The sequence below is a fragment of the Castor canadensis genome, chromosome 7, assembly GCF_047511655.1.
Source record: "Castor canadensis chromosome 7, mCasCan1.hap1v2, whole genome shotgun sequence".
Taxonomy (NCBI): Eukaryota; Metazoa; Chordata; class Mammalia; order Rodentia; family Castoridae; genus Castor; species Castor canadensis.
Genome location: NC_133392.1, coordinates 24622717 through 24647556, shown reverse-complemented (window position 1 = coordinate 24647556; position 24840 = coordinate 24622717). Strand labels below are relative to the sequence as shown.

General features: G+C 38.2%; 1 protein-coding gene across 2 annotated transcripts in view; it reads left to right on the top strand.

Annotated features, from left to right (window-relative positions):
- The window catches only part of Sorcs3 (sortilin related VPS10 domain containing receptor 3), a 601718-nt gene that overhangs the window by 563670 nt on the left and 13208 nt on the right, over positions 1-24840 (top strand). For both annotated transcript variants that reach the window (XM_074078350.1, XM_074078349.1), the window contains 4 exons: positions 1846-2032; positions 7147-7280; positions 20591-20714; positions 22107-22219. In XM_074078350.1, the coding sequence (XP_073934451.1) occupies positions 1846-2032; positions 7147-7280; positions 20591-20714; positions 22107-22219 (558 nt within the window). The remainder of the gene's footprint in view (positions 1-1845; positions 2033-7146; positions 7281-20590; positions 20715-22106; positions 22220-24840) is intronic.

The window sequence follows — 24840 nt, the reverse complement described above, 5'->3', positions numbered from 1 at the left end:
TCTTTGCTGCACTGCTGAGCTGGAAGACTTGCCTGATTGACAAAGGCCTCTAAATTTATATGCAAATTGCTCTATGCTCTTGAGATCTTGGAAACAGAGCAAAGCAGGCCAGGAGGTTTTTCTCACAAGTATGAGCACTTTAGAATCTTTAAAGTCAAGACTATACCAGACAGGACAGGAAGTGGCAGGTTCCTTATCCTGGGTTGACAGATTCCTCTGCCCTCACTCACACTGGGCACTTGAATTAAAGGACTTTAAGATTCTGAGGTAGTCATTATCATATTTCCACCAGGGAGTCTTCAGGGCCAGAGATATAAAAAACTTTTCTTGAATGGTTATGAAGAGCCACGATCTTATCAATTTGAATTGCCTCAAGCTCATTTCCACTTTAATTTATATTTATAAACTCAAGGGTAGTTGACATTGTTTGAGGGTCCAAGAGAGCACCTATCGGTATTTCTTACACATCTGGGCTGCTGTGGGGGAGACATGGAAAGTGAAACTGTGACCAGTGCACAATCCCTGGGCAGAAGGATTGACTTGTAATTCCAAAATGCATTTCTCTCATTATTCCATCATCCTTTTTTGTATATAAGCAGAGATTTCCTATTCTTTATCACCCAGAATCTTTGTTTTGGCGTCAAGTTCATTGCATTGATCCAAAGTGTTGATCCAGTATAACTGGAGGGGACAGGAAGAATGGAGTTCAAATCAGCACTGAAGAAGCCAAGTGCCAACTTGGGATGATGCCATGTACTCACCACCAGTGCCATGCACTGAATCATTGACCTCACATTACCAGGCAGGCAGCACCCAAGGGGCTCTTGCCCTTCCAAGAGGCAGAGAGATCTGTGAGCTGGGACTCTCAAAAGAGGCTTTGGGGAAGAGGGGGTTGAGGCAGGTTTCAGGAAGTCCAAGAACAAGAAAACAGAGTATAATTTTAGATAATATGCAATAATCACTTTTAGGATGGGAACAATCATCCTATGTCATATTGTTATTGTGAGGATGCATCATATGTGTTTAGTGATTAGCATTGCCTTTGGAATGTGATAATAAATACTCAGAAGTAGGGACAATTAAAATTATAGCATGGTAAGCCAGGCACAGGTGGCTCACGCCTGTGATCCTAGCTACTCAGGAGGCAGATCAGAAGAATCATGGTTTGAAGCCAGCCCGGGCAAATAGTTAGCAAAACCCTATCTTTAATAAATCTTATGGAACAACTTAAGATGTAGGCCCTAAGTTCAAACCCCAGTACCAAAAAAAAAAAAAAAAATATATATATATATATATATATATATATATATATATATATCATGGTCATTGAGAGCATTAGTATTGAAACTACACTGTCCAGGTTGAAAACTTGGGTCTTCTGCCTTCTGCTACTAGCTATGTGACTTTGGTCTAACAACTTATTTTTGTCCCCATTTTAAAGACAGAGACAATAATACTCTCAAAAAAGACAGAGTTGTGGGGAGATTAATTATTTGGCACTGATATGAAACTCTGCAAGTGCTAGTATCATTACAATGATAATAATGACACAGAAGAATTAAACCATATTGTGAGGGGAAGTCCTTGGTCACCCAATTCTTAACTTCAGAGATGCTTAACCCTACTCACTTCACACCAACTCCGACTGTCCTGTGCTTAGACATACAGGGACAATAGGTACCTGCTCATAATGCCTGGTGGGTAGTAGATGGGAATCTGGTGATTTTGCTGGGGTGTTTCTGTCCCTAGGAAGTAGGGTGATACTGAATCCACAGAAGGAAGCACCAGATAGAAATCATGCAGGACCATGTGAATGGGCGCAGGCCAACTGCTATCCCCTTGCAGGGTGATCTCCAAAGGACAAACATCCAACTTGACTTTGGGGATGGGATTGCCGTGTCCTACGCTAACTTCAGCCCTATCGAGGATGGCATCAAGCATGTGTATAAGAGTGCGGGGATCTTCCAGGTGACAGCCTATGCAGAGAACAACCTTGGCTCAGACACAGCGGTCCTCTTTCTACATGTGGTTTGTAAGTAGCATGAGCATCCCTTTCTCCCTTTGCTCCCAGTTGGCACCTCCCTCTGTCCAGACTTCCTGGAATTCAGAGCTGAGGTTAGGTTGAGTGTGACTACTGCAATGACCCAAATCAAAAGACTGAGTTGTATACTCACCTATGATTTATTAGAGTTTCATGATACTGAAGTAGATCCAGTACTTTGAAAGTTTGGATAACGCATTGATAACAGATCCTCCTTTCCAACATCATCTGCTCTGACACACATTCAGGTAAATATCCCTTCCCTTTACTTTTGAGAATCCTGAAAATATAAGAAGTGGAATTCTGGTTGATGGTCTTAGGTTCATTTTCAAGCAATTATGAGTGAATAGTGCACAAATCAAACTAAACTGTTATCTCTGTTGAAAGAGCCAAAGATGAATTACAGAAATACATGTTTAAATTATTTTAAAGAAGAATTGAACATGTAAAAACCTGAATTTTACACCCAATATTATTTCAATTTCATTATGCAGTAAACATTTCTAAGAACTCTAAATTTTTTGTTGTAGTAAAATCTACTTTATTGCTATTGGCTGATGCTTGGTAGAAACAAAACAACAGCTGAAGTTCAAAACTATTTTGTTTGTGTTGGATGCATTTTATGTATTACCTATCCTGGGACTTGACTCATGTAAACTGGAACATGAATACTGTTATTTCAAGATGATAGGTTAAAGAAACATTGCTATGGGGCTTGCAATAGTTTCCCACACCTTTATCATTAATACTCATGGACTTCAGGTCTTTTTGTTCCAAGATCCAGTGGATATCTAAAACTACAGACAGCACCAAACCCTTTATACACCATGTGTTTTCTCATACTATTGAGCTGGTAGCATATCCATCATGGATATACTAGAGAAAAGGATGATTAATGTCCTGGGAGGGACAGAGAGGAATAACATGTGATTTTTGTCATGCTTTTCAAAATGGTGTGCAATTAAAAACTTATGAATTATTTATTTCTGGAATTTTCTATTTAATAATTTCAGATTGTGTTTGACTATGGGTAACTGAAACTGTAGAAAGTGACACTGGAGAAGCAGGGTCTACTGTATGCCCACATGGTTTTCCAGTAATATGTCACTTATGGTGAAAATGACACATTTTGAAAGAGGTTAACTAAATACATGAAGCTCCCTTTTTATTAACAACTCAGTGATGGTATAAATTCCATTATATAAACAACCCACACCTAAGAGTTCCCTGGTAAGTAGTAAGCTACCTAGTCCCCTGGTACAGGAAACCAATAGAGATAGCAGAAACACGAGGGAGGAAATCTGAATTATAGATCAATTATGCCCCTAAAAATGCCATTCTAAGTAACCTTGAGATAAATTCTTGCCTGGTTTTGAAACTCCAATTTTAAAATGGCTTAATTCTGAGTGTTGCTTTGCCTCAGAGGACTCTTGTAACAATAAAAATGAAATCCAAATAAAACATCCACTCATTTATTAATTTATTCAGCTAGAATTTATTGGGTTCTTAATATGTGCAAGGCACTCTGTTGGGCAATTGGGACTTAGCAATACAGATACAGCCCTGCCCTTGCAGGATTTACATTCTTCTGGGGAAGAGGAAGGGCTGCAAAAGTGGGCCCTAAGTAGGCAAAATGGTGATGACCTCCACACAGTAAGTACAGTAATCCTGTGCTGAAAGCACCAGGTCAGAAACCCAAGTGAGTTGGGTGCAAGGTATTCAGTTAGCCAGACTTTAGAGAAAAGAAAACTTTGTTTGAATTCTGATTATATCCTTTTGATAAATGTCTAATATTGGTCAATTATCTTAGTTTTTATAGACTTACAGACCCTTGCTTCCTTGTCTTTAATATGAGCTTATAAGGAGACTGTGGGAATCAAATTGAATAGCGTGTGGGGGTGGAAGGGGTGTGTATGCATGCATGCATTGGAGTCTCTTAAGACCACTCCTAGGTCTGGTGATTAACTAGAAGGACTCATAGAACTCAGCATATAGCTCCATCCCTGGCAATGGTTTATTCCAATGAAAGGATATAAAGCAAAATCAGCCAAACAAAAAGGCTCCAGGGCAAAGCCCAGAGAAAATTAAAAAACCAGGTTCAGGCTTCCACAGATGCTTTTTCTGTGGAGTCACACAGGACAAGCCAATTCCTCTAGCAATGAGTGGTGACAACATAATGGCTCTTTACCAGAGAATCTCATTAGAGACCCAGTGCCCATAGTTTTTATTGGTATATGCCTCTGTCTGGCATATACCAAGCTCCAAACTTCCACAAAGCAGGTAGTCAGTACAAGTTACAGTGTTTGTGAGAGCAGTTAGACAAAGTGAACCACTCTTTCTAGTTAACTACTGATCAGGAACACTCTCAGAACCAAGTTCTCAGACACCAGCCAAGAGCCAGCTCGGCATACACACCTTTGAATGGACAGCAATTTCAGATCCATATTAACATTTTACTGCATAGAGTGCAGAATGCTGCTTCATACCCAGCCTGGCCCATGAGGAATGTTACCTGTTATTATAGTAATTACTAGTACTTTCCCTATTAACTTTCTGCCTGACACTTCTGCTGCAATTAGAAATGAAGGCAAAGAAAAAGAACTTTACACTCCACAGGACTTGTCCTACCCATGTTCCTGATTCTGCCAAGAGTGGGCCTTATCTGCAGGTGTGAAGACCAACGTATCTTAAGTGCAAAAAACACAACAGCAAGGAACAGGTTTATACTGTGGGTTATGTGCATGAAGGAGGAAATGTTCCTTGAAACTTTTATCGTGCTCATAATTCCCTCCAAATCAATCATGGCTGCATTTACCAGACAGTTATTATAGTGGAAACTGCTCTTGGCCTCACCTTGGGCCATTAGCTAACAAAAGTAGTTGTTAGCTGCCCATAATAACCAATCTCACACAGATTATTGAACTTTTATCAAAAGGAGCACTATTTGACAAGGAAGATTTTAGGAGTTTGCTGTATTCTCTCCAGCTCTCTTCTCTTTTCACTTTTCCGTGGCTTGTTTCTTCACTGAAGTCCGAATCTGACTCAGGATCTTTGTCCTAAAAAGCTGAAGCATGGTATTGTTTCTTATGATTATTTTTAATCAAACACACTTGACCTGAAGCTAGAATAAATGTGACCATGGTGGTCAGTTCATAGAATTTCCATTTCTTTTATATCTGGCATAAGATAGGGAGAAAGAGGTCCTTTTATGATCTTGGGTGTCAGAGTACCCTACAATTTCAGCCCTGGCTGAGTAAAGTCCCCCAAGGGACAGAGAACAGAAAATAATTTCCAGGGTCACAAGGTATTGTGCTACATTGGTGATCTATGGAGAAGCCTGGGGATCTCATGAGGCAGCTAGAGAAGGGGCATCATACCTTTTGCAGGACAGCAGTGAGAAATGAAGCAATGATCTCATGGGCAAAAGAAGTCTCTTTCCCAGGAGGGAAAGAATTGGAGATCTGAACCCAGGCCTGGAATTAATGTAAAAAATTAGGCTTCTCATCTCCCTTTTGGACTATGGACAAGCCAGGGACCCCTTCCCACAGCCTCCACTCTTCCTTTTTGATCAATAAAACACAAATAATAAAGAGAAATTAATCTGGTAAATTCCTAAAAATAAGTAAATAAAGCAAGGGATTTAGCTAATATTTTCTCGCACTTTGTGTTCTTTTACTGACATCAAGCAAACCATACAAAAATAATACAGATATGCTCATTTAAAATAATTAAACCCTCAGCCAAATGTGTATTATGAAATGACAAGGTTGACATTATTTGCTGGAAGAAATCTTGAGATGCCATATGTCTGAGTCAGGGCAAAGAGCTCTAGGCAGAAAGCATTTCCAGGCTATGTATCTATGTATATAAATAGGTTATTTAAAATTTTTCCTTCATTAATTTTTTAACTGATAAAAATTATGTACATTTATTGTGTACAATGTGATGTTTTGAAATATATTCATTATGGAATGGCTTGATGGGGCCATTAGCCTCTCATACTTCTTTTTTTTATTGTGAGAATACTTTAAATCTACTCTTAGTGATTTTCAAAATGCAACAGAATATTATTGCCCATAATCACCACACTACAATAAATCTCTTGAATTTATTCTTCCTCTCTTCCTGAAGCCTCATATCCTTTGACCAACATCTAATCCACCCACCTCTGCCATCCTCTAGTAACCACCTTCTATGAGGTAAACTTCTTTGGATTCCACACTAGTGACGAAATGTGGCATTCATTATTCTGTGCATGGTTTATTTTACTTAACATAGTGTACTCTGGGTTCATACATGTTTCCTCAAATCACAGGACAAGAAAGATCTGCAGAGTTGAAAAAATAACCTTTCTACCTGCCAAATGCCACACTGATCTATTAATGATTTTCATCCCATTTCCATTTTCTCATTTTATTTTGGAGCTAAGTGAAATTAACATCTTCACTTCTGCCTAGAGTGTGTGCGCTGACATGTTGCTAGTGAACAGTTCCATGCTGGTCAAACCCAGTTTTCTGAGAAAAAAAGAGAATCAACCTTTTTAATTACTTGGGAACCTGGAATTTGTTTTTGTTCCAATTTGAGGTGATATACTTTTCCCTCTTTGTAAAATGGCCTTACCAGCTTCTGAGTGACACCTACTGTGTCCTACAGATGATGAAGCACAATGGCCAATTGTGGAAGAGGATGGAAACCAATTAGCGATTTAGGATAATGGAAGAGCCTTCCATACAATGCCTTGGCTCCAAATCACAAAACAGGCTAATCTTCAGAACCCAAACAGACTGCTGTCTATCTTCCTATTTAATATCTAAGTGTTTAGTTTTGTCCTTGACTTGGAAGTTCAGAAGCATTCATGGGCGAGCTTCTCAGATGTAAATTAAGCTGAAATACCACTCAAGCAATCTGAAATCTGATTTGAGTTGCCTATTATACCTGGCAACTCAAATCAGATTTCAAACACACTTTCCAGCATTTGTGAGTGGATAATCATTGCTTTATTACAGGGAGGGGAATCAGGATTAAGAATTTAAGTGCGATAAATTTTGCCAGTTTTTTTTTTTTTCTGGGAATATAAAGACTGACACTTCTTTTCCTGTTTTTAGGTCCCGTGGAACATGTTCACCTCCGAGTTCCATTCGTCGCCATAAGAAATAAGGAAGTCAACATCAGTGCAGTTGTATGGCCCAGTCAGCTGGGGACCCTCACCTACTTCTGGTGGTTTGGCAACAGCACAAAGGTTTGCCATTTCTGATCAGTTTCAAGTCTGATATATGTTGACAGCGGCTATGCTCCAGCTTCTAGATCTGTCTTGGGAGCAGCAGGGAAGCAGAAATAAGAGGTGGTGGATAACACTAAAAACCCAGAGTTGAATAAAACTAACCTCCCATGCCAAGTCCATCACTTTAATAGGGAAAATTTAAGCGATTCTAAGACACTGTGAAATCCTGCATGTTCTTGTTCCTCTAATCAACGTTTCTAAAATTTCATGTGCTCCTGTTTCTTTTTCTTTTTCTTTCCTGTTTTACTGGGGTTTGAACTTAGGGTCTTGTACTTGCTAGGCAGCCTCTCTACCTCTTGAGTCACCCTTGTCCAGCCCTCCCTTTTGTTTTAATCTTGGCCTTTGCACTCACTAGTTGTATAATAGCAAGGAAGTTACTTGACAACTTTGAGATTCAGGAATGGAATCTGTCGATATGAATTAGATTTCTAGATGCAGGTTGTGGAAGTTAAGTGAGATAACACATGTAAACAACCCTCACCAGCACCTACTGTATGCTTTGCAAACCCTACAGGTCTTAGCTGACTTACTGAGGTTGCCCCATCTCAGAGTAAGAAGCTGAACTGGCAAATGCTGGGCTTTCCAGATAGGATTCCCCCAGTCCCTGGTGATGGTGATGTCTGTTTGAAGAGTGACCATAATTGTATGATAGAATCTGAGAGCAGTTAGGTCGAGGGCTCCTCTATTTAATTAATGTTCTTCTTTATTGCTATCTTTTTGTGTTGTTGTAAACTTAACTGTTTTTGGCAGTATTGGGGTTTGAATTTGGGACCTTGTGCTTGCTCAGCAGACTTTCTGTCACTTGAACCACACCCCCAGCCATTTTGTGCCTTATTTATTTTAGGATAAAATCTCCTATTCCCCCACCCCTTGTCTTTGCCTCCCATACAGCTAAGAGTACAGGTTATATAACACCATGCACAGATTGTTGGTTGGGATTGGGCCTCCCTAACTTTTTGCCTGGGCTGGTCTTGAACCACAATCCTCCCAATTTCTGCCACTCAAGTAGCTGGGATTACAGACATGAACCACCATGCTCAGCCCTCAAACTCATCTTTTCTTAGAGTAGTTTATCATTCACAGCAAAATTGAGAGGAAGGTACAGAGATTTCTCATATATCACCTGCCCCCAAATGTTGAGATTCCTTCATTATCGACATCACTATGGGAAGAATGCATTTGTTGTAACTGATGAATTTACAGTCACACATCACCCAGAATGCAGTTTACCTGAGGACTGACTCTTAGTGTTGCACACTCTATAGGTTTGAACAAATGTATAATGACATTTACTCTACCATTATACTATGAAACAAGTTTCACTGCCCTGTAATTCCTCAGCATTCCACCAATTCATCCCTCCCTCCTTTTCCCCAAATCCCGCAAAAACAAGATAGCAATCTTTTTTTACTATCCCTATACTTCTGCCCTTTCCAGAATGCCATATAGTTGTGATCATACTGTATGAAGTCTAGACACAATAGCTTTTTTATTTAGTAATGATGCATTCAAATTTTCTCCATGTGTCTTTATGGCTTGATAGCTCATTTCTTTTCATTGCTGAATAATAGTCCATGGTCTGGATTGACCACAGTTCATTTGTCCATTGACTAACTCAAGGACATCTTGTTGCTACTAAGTTTGGAGGTGAACATCTGTGTTCAGGATTTTATGTGGACATGTTTTCAACTCTCTTGGGTAAATTCCAAAAGCATGATTCTTGGATCATAGGGTAAAAGCATGTAAGACTTTGTAAGAAACTACAAAGCTGCCTTCAAAAGTGTTTGGGGTACTTTTCATTCCTGTTGAAAATTCCTATTGCTGTACTTCCTCGACAGCATTTGTGGTGTCATGTTCTAGATTCCGGTCATTTTAGTAGGCATGTGGTAATGGTATCTTTTCATTGTTTGAATTTGCATTTCCCTGATGAGGTATCATGGAGAATATGTGATATAATTATTTATCAGGTATATATCCTATTTGGTGAGGTTTCCATTCAGGTATTTTGCCCATTTTTAAAAATCAGATTGTTCCATTTCTTACTGTTGAGTTTTTAATAACTCTTTATGTATTTTAGATAATACTCCTGATACCTCCTTTGCAAATATTTTCTCCCTGTCTGTGGTTTGTTTTCCATTCTTTTAGCAGGGTCTTTTGCAGAACAGAAAATTTTAATTTGAATGAAGTCCATCATATGAATTCTTTCTTGCATGGTGTGTATTTTTGGTGTTTTATCTAAAATGCCATTGCCATACCCCAGGCCATGTGAGCTTTCTCCTGTGCTATCTTCTAGCATTTTTATACTTTTGCGTTTTATATTTAGGTTTATTGTCCATTTTTAACTTATTTTTGAAGAGTGTAAGGTATGTGGCTAGGTTTTGGGGGTTTTTTTGGCCTATGGATGTTCAGATGTTCCTGCACCATTTGTTGAAAGAAGTAGCTTTGTTCTATTGTATTGCCTTTGCTCCTTTGTCAGAGATCACATTGAACTCTTTTTGCCTCTCTATTCTATTCTATTGCTCTATTTGTCTTTCTCTTATTAATATCATACTGTTTTGGTTACTATAGATTTGTCATAAGTCTTGAAGTCAGGTAAAGCTATTACTTAACTTTGTTCCCCTTCATTATTGTGTTGGGTATTCTGGGTCTTTTACCTGTCCATATAAACTTAGAACAAAGTTCACTGTTAGCTACAAAATAACTTGCTGGTTTTTTTTAAAATTGGAATTGCATTGAATCTACAGATCAAGAAGATGCAATTTAACATCTTGACAGTATTTAGCCTTCCTATCCGTGAACATGGACCAGCTCTCCATTTATTTAGTTATTCTGTGATTTCTTTCAACAGTCCTGTAGTTTTCCTTCCACATATTTTGTTAGACTTATATTTAAGTAGAGTGTTTAACATTGGTGCTGCTAATATAAATGGTATTCTGTTTTAATTTGAATTCTACTTGTACTGCTAAATAGGACTCTGTTCAACTTTGGAATATTATCACTTATTGGTCCAAGGAATTTATTTGTTATCAATACCTTGTGATTTCATTAGATTTTTATGTTGAGAATTAGCATGATTTCTTCCTTAAGTGTTTGCTAGTTTCAATAGTAAAAGCAGCTGGGCCCCATGCTTTGTGCTTTGAAAGGTAATTAATTACTGATTCAATTTCTTTAAAAACATTGACCTATTTGGATTGTATGTTTCTTCTGTTGTGAGTTTTAGCAGATTATACCTTTAAAGCAATTTACCCATTTTATCTAAATTATCAAATTTGTAGGCATTTTTTTCCTTTAATATCCATGGGATCTGTGGTGACACCCCCTCACTCACTTGGAATATTGTGTAATTCATGTTCCTCTCTTTTTTCATGGATCAGACTCCTTGATTTTATTGATCTTTTCAAAGAACCAGCTTTCAGTTTCACTGATTTTCTTTACTGATTACCTGTTTTCAATTTCATTGATTTTTTTTTTGTTCTAATTTTATTGCTTCTTTTCTTCTCGTTACTCTGGATTTAATTTTCTTTTCTTTTTTTTAGGTGAAAGTTTTGATTTTTTCCATCTCTTTTCTAATATATTTATTCAATGCTATAAAATTTCCTTCAATCTCTGCTCTTGCTGCATCCTGCACATTTTGATAATGTTTTTTCTTTTTCATTTATTTAAAAATACTGTTTAATTTCTCTTAAGATTTCTTTTGAGAAACCTTTTCTTTTGACTCGTGTTCCTTAGAAGTATGTTGCTTAATGTCTATATATTTGAGGATTTTTCACTTATCTTTCTTTTATTGATTTATCATTTAATTTCCTTGTGGTCTAGAGCAGACTTTGTATGATCTCTTTTTAAATTTTAAGTGTGTTTATGGTGGAGCATATGGTCTACCTTGGCTAATGTTCTAAGTGAGCTTAAAAATAATGTATATTCTTCTGATTTTTGATGAAGCAATCTACACGTGTCAATTTTATACAGTTGATTGGATTGTTGAGTTCAGGTATGTTTTTATTGACTTTCCCTCCTTTCTTAGCATATCACTTATACTTTTTAAAAGCTTTATTTAGTGGTTGTCCTCGTATCAATTTTAAGTAACACTGGTTCGTAGGTAGCATGGTACTTGACAAAAGCCAGATAGTCATAATCCCTCCCTCCTGCTTCTTATATCACTACTGTCACTCACTTTGTTTACATATAAGCATATATGAGATCTATCCATAAGCATATGTAATCAAACACATTATTATTTTGAATAAATCTTTATGTGTTTGATCCTTTCAAAGGAAGAAAAATAAAAGATTCTTACTTTACCTGCACTTATTCTTTTGTTAATGCTCTTTTGTTTATTTTTGTGGTTCAGAGTTTATGGTCTGTATTTTTTTTTTTAATCTCTGAAGAACTTCCTTTAACAAATCTTGCAAGGCAGGCCTACTGGCAACAAATTCTCTTTATTTTCATTTGTCAGAGAAGGTCTTTTTTTCTTCACCTTTGCAGGATAATCCTGCAGGGTACAGAATTAGTAGTATAGCGGATTTTTCTAAACATGTTAAATATATCACTTGACTTTCTTCTTATCTATATGGTCTTTGAGGAAAAAAATTGCATGTATTTCTTATTTTTTTCCTCTTATATGTAAGATGTTTGTTTCCTCTGATTTCTTTCAGGATTTTAATTTCTTCTCTGATTTCCTGTAGTTTGAAAGCTGTCTGCTTAGGTGTAAAGTATTTAGCATTTATCCTGCTTCTTGTGGCTGTGATTTATCTGACATTGCCTTGGGAAGATTCACAGTCATTTTTCTTTCAGATATTTCTCTTGTTTTTTACTTTCTTTCTTCTTCTGGGACTCACAACACACACATTTATCCCTTTTGTAGTTATCCCTAATCCTTGGATATTCAATTCTGTTTTTTTCCCCACATTTTCTTTTCATTTTTTTGTTCTCTTCCTGTTTTATCTTGGAGGTTTTTGTTGTCATATCCTCAGTCTCAGAGGTTTTTTCCCTCAGCTGTGTTGAGTCTATTAACATGCCAATCCAAGGCAACCTTCATTTCTGTTACAGTGCTTTCGATCATTTCTTTTTGCTTATTTCTTAGGACTTTCATCTCTACTTATGTTCTAGCATGCTGCCTACTTAAATAAACTAGATCCCTTAGCACATTGAGTATATTTGCTTTAAATTCCTAGTCTGATCATTTCAACATATCTGCCATGGCTTTCTCGGATACTTACTTTGTCTCCTCACTCTATGTGTCTGCCTCTTAGCATGCCTTTACCGTGTGATATACTGGATAAAAGGGAGTATTTAATAATGATGTGGTAGTAAGGTACAGGAGAAGGAAAAGCATTCTGTAGCCAATATGATTTTGTCTCAGTCTTAGTGAACCTATATCCCTGTGTACTTCACAGATGTTTCCCAGGTCCCTTACCCTGATGGAATAGCATGGCTAAGGTGGGCTGGAGTTGGATAAAACCCCAGCAGGTTAAGCTCCAAGGTACTAGTTTCTTCTGAGGGTAGACTTTTTAAAAAGGCCACAAAGCACTGATGTATTTTAAAGTGGTTTGATTCTTCCCTCCCTGCCAGAAGCATAAGGACAATTTTCTCCAATATTTATGGGAGAACCTGGTCAGCTCCTGGTTATAAGGTACATAAAGTTGTGAGGGCCTCCCTGTGACTGACTAGATCTCTTCTGGGAGTTTTTGACTCTCAGTTTTATGTTTGCCATGAAAACTCATGTTCTTGTTGGCATTGCTTATCCTGGAGATAGTTTAAATTAAAAAGAAAATCTTAAAAAATCTGCCTCATCAAATTTGGAAATGTTGGGTATCAAGAGAGGAGAAATAAATATAGTTATTGGTTAATAATAACCAAAGAGAACTTTACAATGTCCTCACCCTAGAACAAGAGGAGTAAGAGATACCTCCTTCCTTATCTCCTCTGCAGAGACAGCATGATAAGGTAGGTTTAGGGTCACGTTTTAGGGTTCCAGAAGCATTGCCACATCCTGGGAGTGTAAGAGTGATCAATTGTGTAACATACCCTTCACTCACCATGTGTAAGCAAGAACAAAGCCTGTTTCTTTTTGATTGTTGTGAAAGCTAAGGTAATACACACTACTTGGCACACACCATGCCCACACAAATGTCTGTTTTTTATCATATCACCAAAACTGATAATTAGGTGAGGTGGTGAAAGAGCAACAGCCACGGACCCATGAGCCCCTGTTTGCATTATTTCTGCCTCATGCTTTTATATTAATTTCTTACTATTGGTGACATGTGACTTTGGATTTCTGGGGTTATTATTCACCAGGACAATAGCTAGTAAGTAAAATATGTATTGATATAATAGAGAAGTAAGGCTCCCAGTGTGTTTCAGACATCCCATGATCAAACATTTGGTTAATTGCAGAGCTAGGCCTCAAACACAGGGCCCCTATTTCCCATACCATGTACCTCCCTCTGCCCTAGGATATTGTAAGTATACCCTGGCAGTTTTTATCTCCTAGGGGTTGCTAGCCTACCATCTTTTAAAATAAAAAACAGATACATGCATAGTAAAGAATAAAGATTAAATTATTGTGGGGAGAAGTTTATTTCTCTGGTGATGTGAGTGTGACTTCCAAATAAGGGAATTCTTTTCTGTTAGTGTTCATTTATCTGATGATATTTACTAAGAAACTACTCTGTGCAAAGAGGCCAGTCTTGGCTATTTTCAACAGAGATTTGCTCAACATCCTATAAGAATGGTCAGTAAAAATTTTCTCTACTGTACAACTTTATTTTTTGAGTACTGATTTTAAGACCTGTGATGTTATAAGAGTATAATAACTATTTGATTTATTTGATTAAAAAAACAAACAAATTGTCACAGTGATTGAGGAGTCTAGCTTTTATTTTCCTACTAATTATCTGTGTTAACTTAAATCATGTGATCTAAGTCTCACTGTGTCCTTTTGTTTAAAGCAAGTATACTAACCTTTAATACATGGAATCATTCAGTTATTAATTGAAATCTCCCGTACACATTATGACATATTAGGAGAGGGTGATTTTTCCATTGATATTGACATTATAGGTTTTTTTTTTTCTGGAGGAGGGAGGGGTTTGGTGATACTGGGGTTTGAACCCAGGAGTTCATGCTTGCTAGGTAGGCAACTCTACAACTTTAACCACTCCCTAGCTGTGTTTTGTGTGTTCACAGGGTCTTGTGAACCACAGTCATCCTGATCTCTGCCTCCTGGATAGCTAGGATTATAGGGATGAACCACTTACACTCAGGGAGTATTGTTTTTTAATTGATAACCAGTAGTATTCCTGTCTACAAGCTTCAGCATGAAGTTCTACACAAGTACCCAGGATCTCAAGGTCTTACCAGTCAGTTTTTGTTCTCAGAGAAACAAGAGAGAATGAAAATACATGAGGCAGTAAAATAAAGTGGTTTCAGAAGAACACAATCCTAGGTTGAGATCCGGATGGATTCTTCTTTGCTCTATGCCTTTAGTCAAACCATTCAATTTCTTTGAGTCTCAGTTTTATTAATTGTAATGTCTGGGTAATGATAGTAGTTACAGTAATTAATCGCTACTCTGAGGTTAGTAAAGAATGTTACACGAATCACGTGGAGTGCATCAAAGCATTTGGAAATAACATTTGCACTAATAACATCTACAACAGGCGACAATCCTGACTTGATTCTACTGATTACATTCATGTCTACAGAGTGGCTATTTGCTCAATAGATATAGGACTACATTTTTAGTACATTTTGCTAGCATCATGCCAGAAACACACAAAGATGGCCACTAAGTGTAATGATTGATCCAATGAACACAATATTTGACTGAAAAGAATGAATACCTTTGTGTGTCATGACCACTTCTGTAGCATTAGAATTATTTAGCTCCCTCTGACTACCACTGAACTGTGTTTGTGTGTGTGAGATAGAGACAGAAACAGAGAGACACTGGATGAAGTAGAGAGGTTAATCCAGGTAGTTGATTATATCAATCTTTGGGTAAGAAAGAACTGACCCCTCTCTTTATAACCACCCCTTGTCATGGTACTGTACAAATTATCCCTACTTTTAAAGATAGAACATTCCAGATGAGATGGGAAGATGAACACAAGCAGTAATTTTTTATCATGTACAAAATAGAAAAGAACAAGCATTCCTGAAATCCAACTGTTGGCTTACATACCTACAAATCTATCAGCAGGGGGTGTGAAATTGCATCAGGTTCTCTGTGGATCTTTTTAAGGAGCCATGTTTTGTACTAGGTGTTGTAAGGAATACAAAGCAGTGTGAATTCCATTTGTTGCCCTCAAGAGACATAATCTGTTTGATAATATGTGGTTAACATTCAAGGAAAGACCCATGAAGGGGAAGCAGTAGGAATGTATTATTGTTGGCCAAGTCAAACAACCTAGGGAGTGATGGATACAGGTTTTGTGGGTCACAGAGTGAGTCATATATAAAATTGATCATAAGCTGGCATGAAGGTATAGTGGAATGGAAGCAGAGGAAAGAAAGGGATCTAAGTTTTTTGAAATGGTTGTGCTCTGTGTGCACTGATTCAATCAAAACAGAATTCATTTGGCTAGAAGTTGCAGGAATAAAATGACAGATAAATGATAGGATATTTGGCTTTGAGTATTAAAAGTACACATTTTATATTGTCATATAAAATTCCAGCTACTCAAGAGGTGATCAGGAGGATCACAGTTCAAGGCCCACCTGGGCAAAAAGTTAGCAAGACCACATCTGAACAAATAAGCCAGGTGTGGTGGTGCACCCATGTTAATTGGCTACATGGGAGGGGTCAGTAGGAAGATGGTGGTCTGAGGCAGTCTCCAAGAGAAATAAAAATCCCAATCTGAAAAAATTACTAAAGCAAGAAGGGCTTGGGGCGTGGCTTAAGTGATGGAGTACTTGGCTAGCAAGCCCAAGGCCCTGAGTTCAAACACCAGTTCTGAGAAAAACAACCCTCAGAGTTAGTGTAGAGAAATAAAAAATAGAATGAGATTGACGGACAATGATATTTTAGGCAGTTAGATACTCTCAGAGTTTTGGATATATTTTAGTGTGTGTATGTGTGAATGTATATTTGAAGAAAATAATGTTTTAGCCATGAATTTTCACATTAATCCCATAGTCATAACATAGTTATAAATGCTGTTTTCTTTATTTCTTGTCTTTGTGTGTATTTAAGGTTTTTTGCATAATTCTAAACATGGTATATCCACAATTATATATTCCACCTTTCCATTTCATATGATAAACACTTGCACTCATTACTGTACAATCTATTGAAGGACTTAAATAAGGCAAGTATAGTGATTGCCTGGTATGTCCAATTTGGGAACAGCATCTTTCATGAAGGTATCCACTTTAAACTGCAGAGATTTTACAATGTGTCACATTCATGTGACATACTGTGTCTGGGAAACCAGTGTAGTTGGCATCCAAAGAGTTTCCCTGCAGCTCCCAGTTCCATTAGTCAAATGGAAATCTCATAACTAAATGTTTCTCAGAGCTTTGTTGATTTCTTGCTGGGCTCAGCTGGAAAGTATGTGACCTGTCATACATGTGAGATTCTTCTTGGGGAGTGGCATAACCCACGGCCTAAGCAGGCCATGTGGTATTATTCTAAGTGGCCTCACTGTGAGTTGGCCCTGCAGCTTGGGCAAAGCAGAGGCAGAGAAGTCAATTGGCCGCCTGATGGATTTGTGGGGCTCTGAATGTCCAATTTGCTGGGATTAACAGAGGTCTGGCTTAATAAATGTGTCTGCTTGCCTAATAGATTTGAGTAAATGAACCTTAAAATACTTGATTTAATTTAGCATTGGGCACCAGATAGCACTGGCCAATGAAGAACTCAAGGATCCTGTTGAGTGTTGCAGCTTTGCAAGGAAGGTGAAATCAGCCATGATGCCATAACTGCTGATGAAAAACAAAAGCAATTTGGAAAACAAAATTAGCTTCTGCCATTTCCCTAGCACAGACGTCTGTGACCTGCCACCCAGAGACCAAGCATTTCCAATCAGTGAGGTTTGTTTGCTGTGGCTCAGTGCCCTGCCTGGCTGGCAGGGTGGCACGTGCTCTCCCACCTCAGATGGCATTCCCTTTATCCTGCAGCCCTGCTCCCTCACTCAGCTCTGGATCTTCTAGGGAACCAGCCAGATGGAGAGAAGATAAGATGTGCTGGAACAGGAATTCTGCTACTCTCAGGAGAGAGGCTGTGGCCAGCACAGCACAGCCACCTGGGTCTTGAGTTAATAAGAATGAGTGAAGAGGGAAGAGGGCCACACATCCCACTGAGAGCTGAGGAAGATGACAAGGAAGTAGCAAATCTTCCTGAATAGAAAATTAGTGAGGGAAGAAAAAGATCTGGTGGTGAGAGGTGGGACAAGATGAGAGCCAGCTGAAGGCAGCAAACTAAAGCAGACAAAAATGTGACATAGTGACTGCCACAACAGTCATTCAAGGAATCAGGAAAAATAAAAGCACATTGGTCATCCCTTTTATAAACTTTTCTCCTAATATTTTATTAAGAAAATTTTCACTTATATTTTCAATGAACATCCATATACACATTAACTGAAGTTTGCCATTAACATTTACTGCACTGGTTCTATCACAGTTCTTTCTATCCTTTGATCTATCTAGGTTGTTTTGATTCAATTCAAAAATAAATTTAAGACATCTATGTACTGCGCGCTAAATGATTCAGTTTACAAAACTATAGTCCACAATTTCTTGTCATTTTTTTCTCCCATGTATCAATGATGAAATGCACAAATCTACAATGTGAACTTACTGATTCCAACAAAGGCATTCACCTTTATGACCCAAACCCCTGGCAAGATATATCACATTACCATCATCCCAGAAAGTTTCTTCATGGTCCTTCTTAGTCAATCCTCACCCAATCTCCAGAACCAACTACTATTCTATTTTTTTTTCAATCACAGAATAGATGTCTGCTCTCAAAACTTATAAAACTATGATCATACAATATGAGTTGGTTTCTTTCACCTCTCATTGTGTAGGAATTCCTCTGTGTGTGTGTGTGTGTGTGTGTGTGTGTGCATGTGTGCATACTGACATGTGTATGTTGTTATCTATTTTTTCTCTTTATGATGTGAAGATGCATGTAATTATTTTCCTATTGATGAATCCCTGAGCTGTTTATAATTTTAAGCTATTATAGATAAGTTGCTATGAACTGTATTTTAAGTTGTTTGTGGATGTGTGTTTTCTTTTGACTAAATTCCCAGTAGAGCTATGGCCAAATCATAAAATATAAAATGGTACAATTGTTGTGGAAAAGTTCTTGCAGTTTCTTATAAAGCTAAAGTTTTTCTTAGTGGTTGTAGCATTTTATATTCCTACCAAAATCATATTAGAGTTTTAGATTACTCAGCATCCTCAACATTATTTGACATTATCATGAAACAACATAGTTTAGTCATTCTGCTAGGTGTCTAGAGAATTCTAAGGTACTGAAGGCCTTTGGACATGGAACACCTAATATGCTGGCCATTGGGAACTAGAAACTTTGCCTAGAGCCATTTGTTAATCCCTTAGAGTCTAACTGCTGAATGAGTCCTCCCAGATTTTCTAACCCAAGCTGTTCATTTCACAGATAAAGAGCAAGTCCTGAAAGGGGACAGACTTTGCCCAGGGTCATTCATTAAAAATAGTAGCAGACCCTAAATTTTAAGTCACTGTTCTTGTTATATTAGAAATGGCGACAGTGTGGTCACACATTATTCCCTCATTTAAGGTCCATGGATGACATTGCTGTGCTGAGCTCAATACAACTTCAGCTTCCTTCTCAAAACAGGACTCTAAACTGCCATGGAGTCATCATGGTGTGGAGGACAAACCCACTTTCACCCCCTTGTTTAATTCAGAAGGATGCATCATTGTGTGTACCATCACTTAGACATAAGTGTAGAAAAGCATGCCAGCATACCGAGATTTGCCCTTAGTTAAGGGAAAGACTTTCTTTCTAAATTCCCTTCCTTCTTTTATTCAGCAAATAGAGAAGAAAGGGTGTCAGAAGCTCAGGGCAAATCTCTAATTCTTCCCAACTCCATCAACCTGGTCATAAAATAGAGCTATAGAATTTTAAAGCAGAAGAGATCAAATTATTGTTTCAGAGGCCCAGTCCAAAATTGTGAGCTAGAAAGGCATTTCAATCTTGCGGAGGGGAAAGCTACCTGAAAGATGCAACTTTGAGCCTCCGCAGGGCTCTGTAAGCATATGCATTTAGCCATGCATGGATATGCTGTTTGGGCTGACCCATACCTATCCAATTAAAGGGCATCTCTATGAACCTGCCAACAAGTTACACCATTATTTATCCTGTGGTCTACACACAAAGAAGAGAGGGAGCCTGTTCATCTGTGCTTGTGGTATCTCTTTATCTTTTGCCTTAGATCAGTCTTCTACTATTATTTCTTAGCTTGCAAATAACAGAGGGCTTGAGAGGGACTGGACTTTAAGATGGCCATGGAAAAATGGCTTTTCAGTATCAGGATCTGCCTTCTCCTCTCTCTAATAAGCATCTGCTTTTATCAAGATCCTAATTCTTAGAGAAAAATACAATTATTCCTTTGCTTTTGCCTTGACAAGTCCCTATCTGTTATGATAAATCAGGAAAGTAAACAAAGGAAAATAAGATTAATCATACAGATATGTATGCTTGTATATTTCCCAACCTAATAAAATACTTAAAATGTCTTGTAATAGAAAACAGGTATAATAAAACAAAAAGTCAGTAGTGTGTTCATGCATCTAACTTACACATATTTTCTGTTACATGAAGGGACAGTGCACCTGGGGTGGGTGATACAGAAGTAAGTAAAATGTTGCCACTTATTTGAGAGGTCTTATAGTCCAATGTAATACAGGATGAAAATATAAGTGACATTGGATATTGAGGGAAAAAGAGAAATGATTCCTGTTCCCGAGCTAACAAGATAGGTATTAAAAGGTGCTTCTACTTTGCCCCTGAAGAAAGAACAGACTATGAAAAATCAAGAGTGTCCAGTCTTTCCCTCATTTCCCAGGATTTTATAATATAGTTCAAATTTATTAATACTCTTCCTAGTTTCTGGAGAAATAGTTGCAGTTTTCAGAAACTGCATAAAGTTTTCAGTTTTTCAAGTTAAGATTCCTCTGTATCTAATCTCCTGTGCAGATCTATGACATTTTGAGATTTGAGGAAAGGCTGATCTCCCACCAGAACTAAATGGGTGTTGTGGTTCTTGCAGCCGCTCATCACTTTGGACAGCAGCATCTCCTTTACCTTCCTCGCAGAGGGAACCAACACCATTACTGTTCAGGTGGCTGCTGGGAATGCTCTTATTCAGGACACAAAAGATATTGCAGTTCACGGTAAGCCCTGAAAATCATCCTTTGGTACTCCCCCCGCACCCTGCCCAGAAAGTTTCCCCATTCACGTTGTAAGTGGTGATCACTGACTGCTTTGAAATTCTTCAGTCCATGGGGAAATTATGTATGTCCACAAGCAGCATTCAGATTACCTCCTTGCTCCTAGATAGAGGATTGAGGTCATAAGAGATCACAGGCAACTATTTGTTGTTCACTGTGGTGTGTCTGGATCATAGCCTGTTTGGGCTTCTCATTAAAGATATGTATCATAAGTTGATTACTGGTGGAAATACTGTCAATGGAGGGGGCTAGATCTGATGTCTTGCTGAGGTATCTGTCATGTGTGTGCAGAGATGGGGACCAGTGAGTTCTGAAATTGGAGGAGTCATGGTTCCTGCCCCTACAGAATTCATAGCTCAGGTAATGAGATGGCCTGCACAGAGCTGATACATTTTCTTGTCTGTTGGAGATTTGTTAGAAATCTATAAAAGCTAGATAATAAGGCTAATACTATAAGCTTAAAGAGAGGCAGGAAAAAGCGGAAAACAGGGCTCCCATGCTGTTCTCAATCTTGGAGAATCATCCTTAATTACTAACTTTATTTTAAATGAAATTGACTACGCTTTACTGCATCCCACCGAACCTGCCTCAGGTTCCTAGTCATAGGCACTATCGCTGTGGTTCTCTAGACACTTGTACTAAGGCATGTGAGCCTCTAATCTGGACTATATTTCTTCCACTTCATCCTGGTGAGTTCCTTTCCCTACCTCTCTGCCAACTTTTACTCAGGCTCTTTATTGCTTACTTGGATGTTGTCTTTTTAGGTAAACATTTATATTGAAGTGTAAATTTTATACAGAAAAGCATCTAAATCATGAATGTTTAACGTTATGGATTACAATCAGGTGAATAAACCTATGTACTCACCAAGAAGGTGCATTACCTTACTCACGCCTTAGAGAAAAGGTTTCAACCTACTTTCTACTCCTATCAGGCAGTTTCTAGCATAATGAACAAAGGAATTGAAGGGAGAAGTGAAAAGCTTCCATTCCAACCAAGCCCCAATTATTAGTGCTTTGGGTTGGATCCGCAGGACAATACCTATAAATGCACAAATCTCCTTTGGGGTTTCCTGCTTATCTTTCCTTTCAGGCAATGCTCTTTACAAGAAGAAAGGTTTAGGATCCTAGCAATTAACACCACTTGTAGGAGTACAGATCTGCTTCCAGTCACCAAATTCCGCTTTCTTTCAGAAGCCAAAAAGTAAGCTGAAAGTAAGGAATTGTAGCTGAGGCCTTATGAGAGTAGACTCTTTGCCTAAGGCATAGTGGTAGCTCTCACACACTCTCACATCTCACTCTGCCAGTCTCACTTGTGCATTCGGTCTTCCTGCAGAATACTTCCAGTCCCAGCTCCTATCCTTCTCTCCTAATCTGGATTTCCACAATCCTGACATTCCTGAGTGGAGGCAAGACATTGGCAATGTCATCAAGCGAGCTCTGGTTAAAGTAAGTTGACTTTATCTTTAAGTCTTTGTGAGCAATGAAAAGAATTAGATAATGCATCTTCATGGATTAAACAACTATCCTCCAGGTAGATAAGGATTATTTCTCTGTAAAAAGAGAAAAAGAAAAGAAGGAGGGAGAGTAGAGGGGAGAGGAATAGGAGAGGTAGAAAGAAAGTGAGAAAGAAAGTTCAGGACAGTGTTTAGAGATGGAAAATGTCCCACTGTTTATCCCAAATATTTCTGAGACAGAGGCTTGACACCTTTAGTGGACTAATGAATGGACCATCCAGTGAGTCTACACTAATCTCATGCACGTAGCTAGCTCATTGTCTATGAATAGTGTCTTCAGAATCAGATATTCAGGTGCATTAGACTGCCATTGGTCTCAAGGCTGCAAGACAGGAAACTGAAACACTAGATTTAACCCAACATCAGATTTGCTTTAGAGAATGTAAAGCAGTTTTGTTAACCTCTGTAAGAACTAACCAACAGAATATAATATTGAATAAAATGTGGTCAAATTAAATGTAGAAATAAAGTCTAATGTGCAATTAGTTCTGTGATAGAGGCATAGCCAGCATCTCCCAGAAGCACGAAGAAAAAAGTATTTCTTCCTGTCCAAGAAAGAACAAGCTTAGCACAGAATTGCAATTTGATTAATACTTGTTGAACTATTGGAAAGGTTTTGGAGGGGTAAATTTGAACTGTGTTTTAAAAGATCTATGTCAGTTAGCAGGGAAAAGACACTTTCTTCCAGGTAGAATGAACAGCACATACAAAGCTATGGACTACTGAAAGAGTATACCATGTTTGGGAAATGGCATGGAGTTTTGTGTAGCCAATCCATAATTAATAAGGACAAGTGTGGTTTAAATTGGATTAGGATGGTGAGGTCAGATTATAAAAGGTCTCAGTAGCTAAACTGTAGGCAGTGGAGAGTTTCAAATGTTAATTTTTATTTAAGTGGGAAAATTCTGTTAACAGATTTGTATTCCATGTGCCCATTTCTGTTTGCAATGTAGAGGAAAGACTGCTAGGGTGGGAAGGACATAAGATAGGGGAAATTTCACAAATGATATTAAAAAGACCACTGAAATTATCTAGACCAGGGATAATAAGATCGTAAAGAAGGAAGAGTCAAAGGCTAATTATGAAACTGAACAATAGGAGTACTGACTATAAATGCAGGATAGGTAAGAGGGAAGGAGGAGCTTTCTGATACAAGAGTAGGCTATGGCTATGTTTTTAACCAAAATGGGAACTGTGTTGGAGAAACAAAACTTGGAGAATAGTATTGATTTGATCTTTTATATTAGTTTGGAGCACAGGAGAAATAATTGGGTAAAAATGACCAGGAAAGTTTAAAATATGGGTCTGAAAGTCAAACAGAGTTTCAAGCTAGAGGCAGAGATTTAAGGACTGATGTTGTGGAGGCCATGAGGCCGCCTCAGGGGGCCAGGGCTTTGGGGAAGTTGTGACTACTAATGTTCCCCAAGGCACAGGAGAACAGACTTAAAGACATGGAGAGCTAGTTGACAGAAAGGAAGCAGAATAAATAAATGAGAATGATATATGAGCATTCCTGTAGGGGCTGTCTACAAGAACTTCAAAAGTTTTAACAAAAAGATATTCATAGAAAGAAATGAAAATGAGACTTCTATGTATGTAAAAGACTGTCTCAGTCTTACATATGTGGCCATAACAATAGGCCATAGTTTAGGTGGGTTATAAATGCCAGAATTTTATTTCTCATAATTCTGGGGAATAGAAAGTACAAGATTAAGGACCTGACAGATTTGATATCTGGTAAGAACCTATTTCCTGATTTGTTACTGAGGCAAGGTAGCTAAGGACTCTAATCTCATTTATGAGAGCTCTTCTTCATGGCCTAATCATCTTCCAAAGGCCTCACATCCTACATCAAACTTAAGAATTGTAGGGAGAGGAACATAAATATTCAAACCCATAATGTCCAAAATTGTGTTGTGTTTTGCATGAGTGCATTTATTAAAAACTTACCAGCTTGTGAAGAAATTGTTTGGTTACTGTGTTAATGCCACTAAATAATAATAACCAGCCATATCAGTTGATGGCTAAGACTTGTGTCTCAGGAAGACATATCACTCCCTTTGGACAGGATTAAGTGAATGTGGATGAATGGCTCCAAGGTCCCTGGCTGGGGTCATAGCTCCCAGCAGGAGACTGAAGTGGCTGGCTAACTACCTCAGGAATTCTAAAAGAATGCTTCCTTGATCTGTAGACTTTTTAGGCTTCTAACTGCTGATTCTGATTCTTACTTTCATGTAGGCTGGCAGTCTCCTTTCTTTTTCACATCCCTGAGAGTTAACTCCAATCTGTAAGCTTAGTTCCAAATAGGAATCAGAGCTGAACAAATGGAAAACAACCCATCTTTCCACTTCTATTCAATTCAGCAACTATTTATTTTCTTCTCTGTCAAGAATCCTTTGGAATAGTGAGGTAGCAACAAAGACCCCCAGGAATGTCTGGAAAAATACACAGTCAGAACCTATCAGAGAAAAGACTGCACTATCCAGACATAATTGTATGTCACAGTGTACGTGACCTGTGTCCCTAAAATGTGGTGGCCGTGGTGATCTGGAG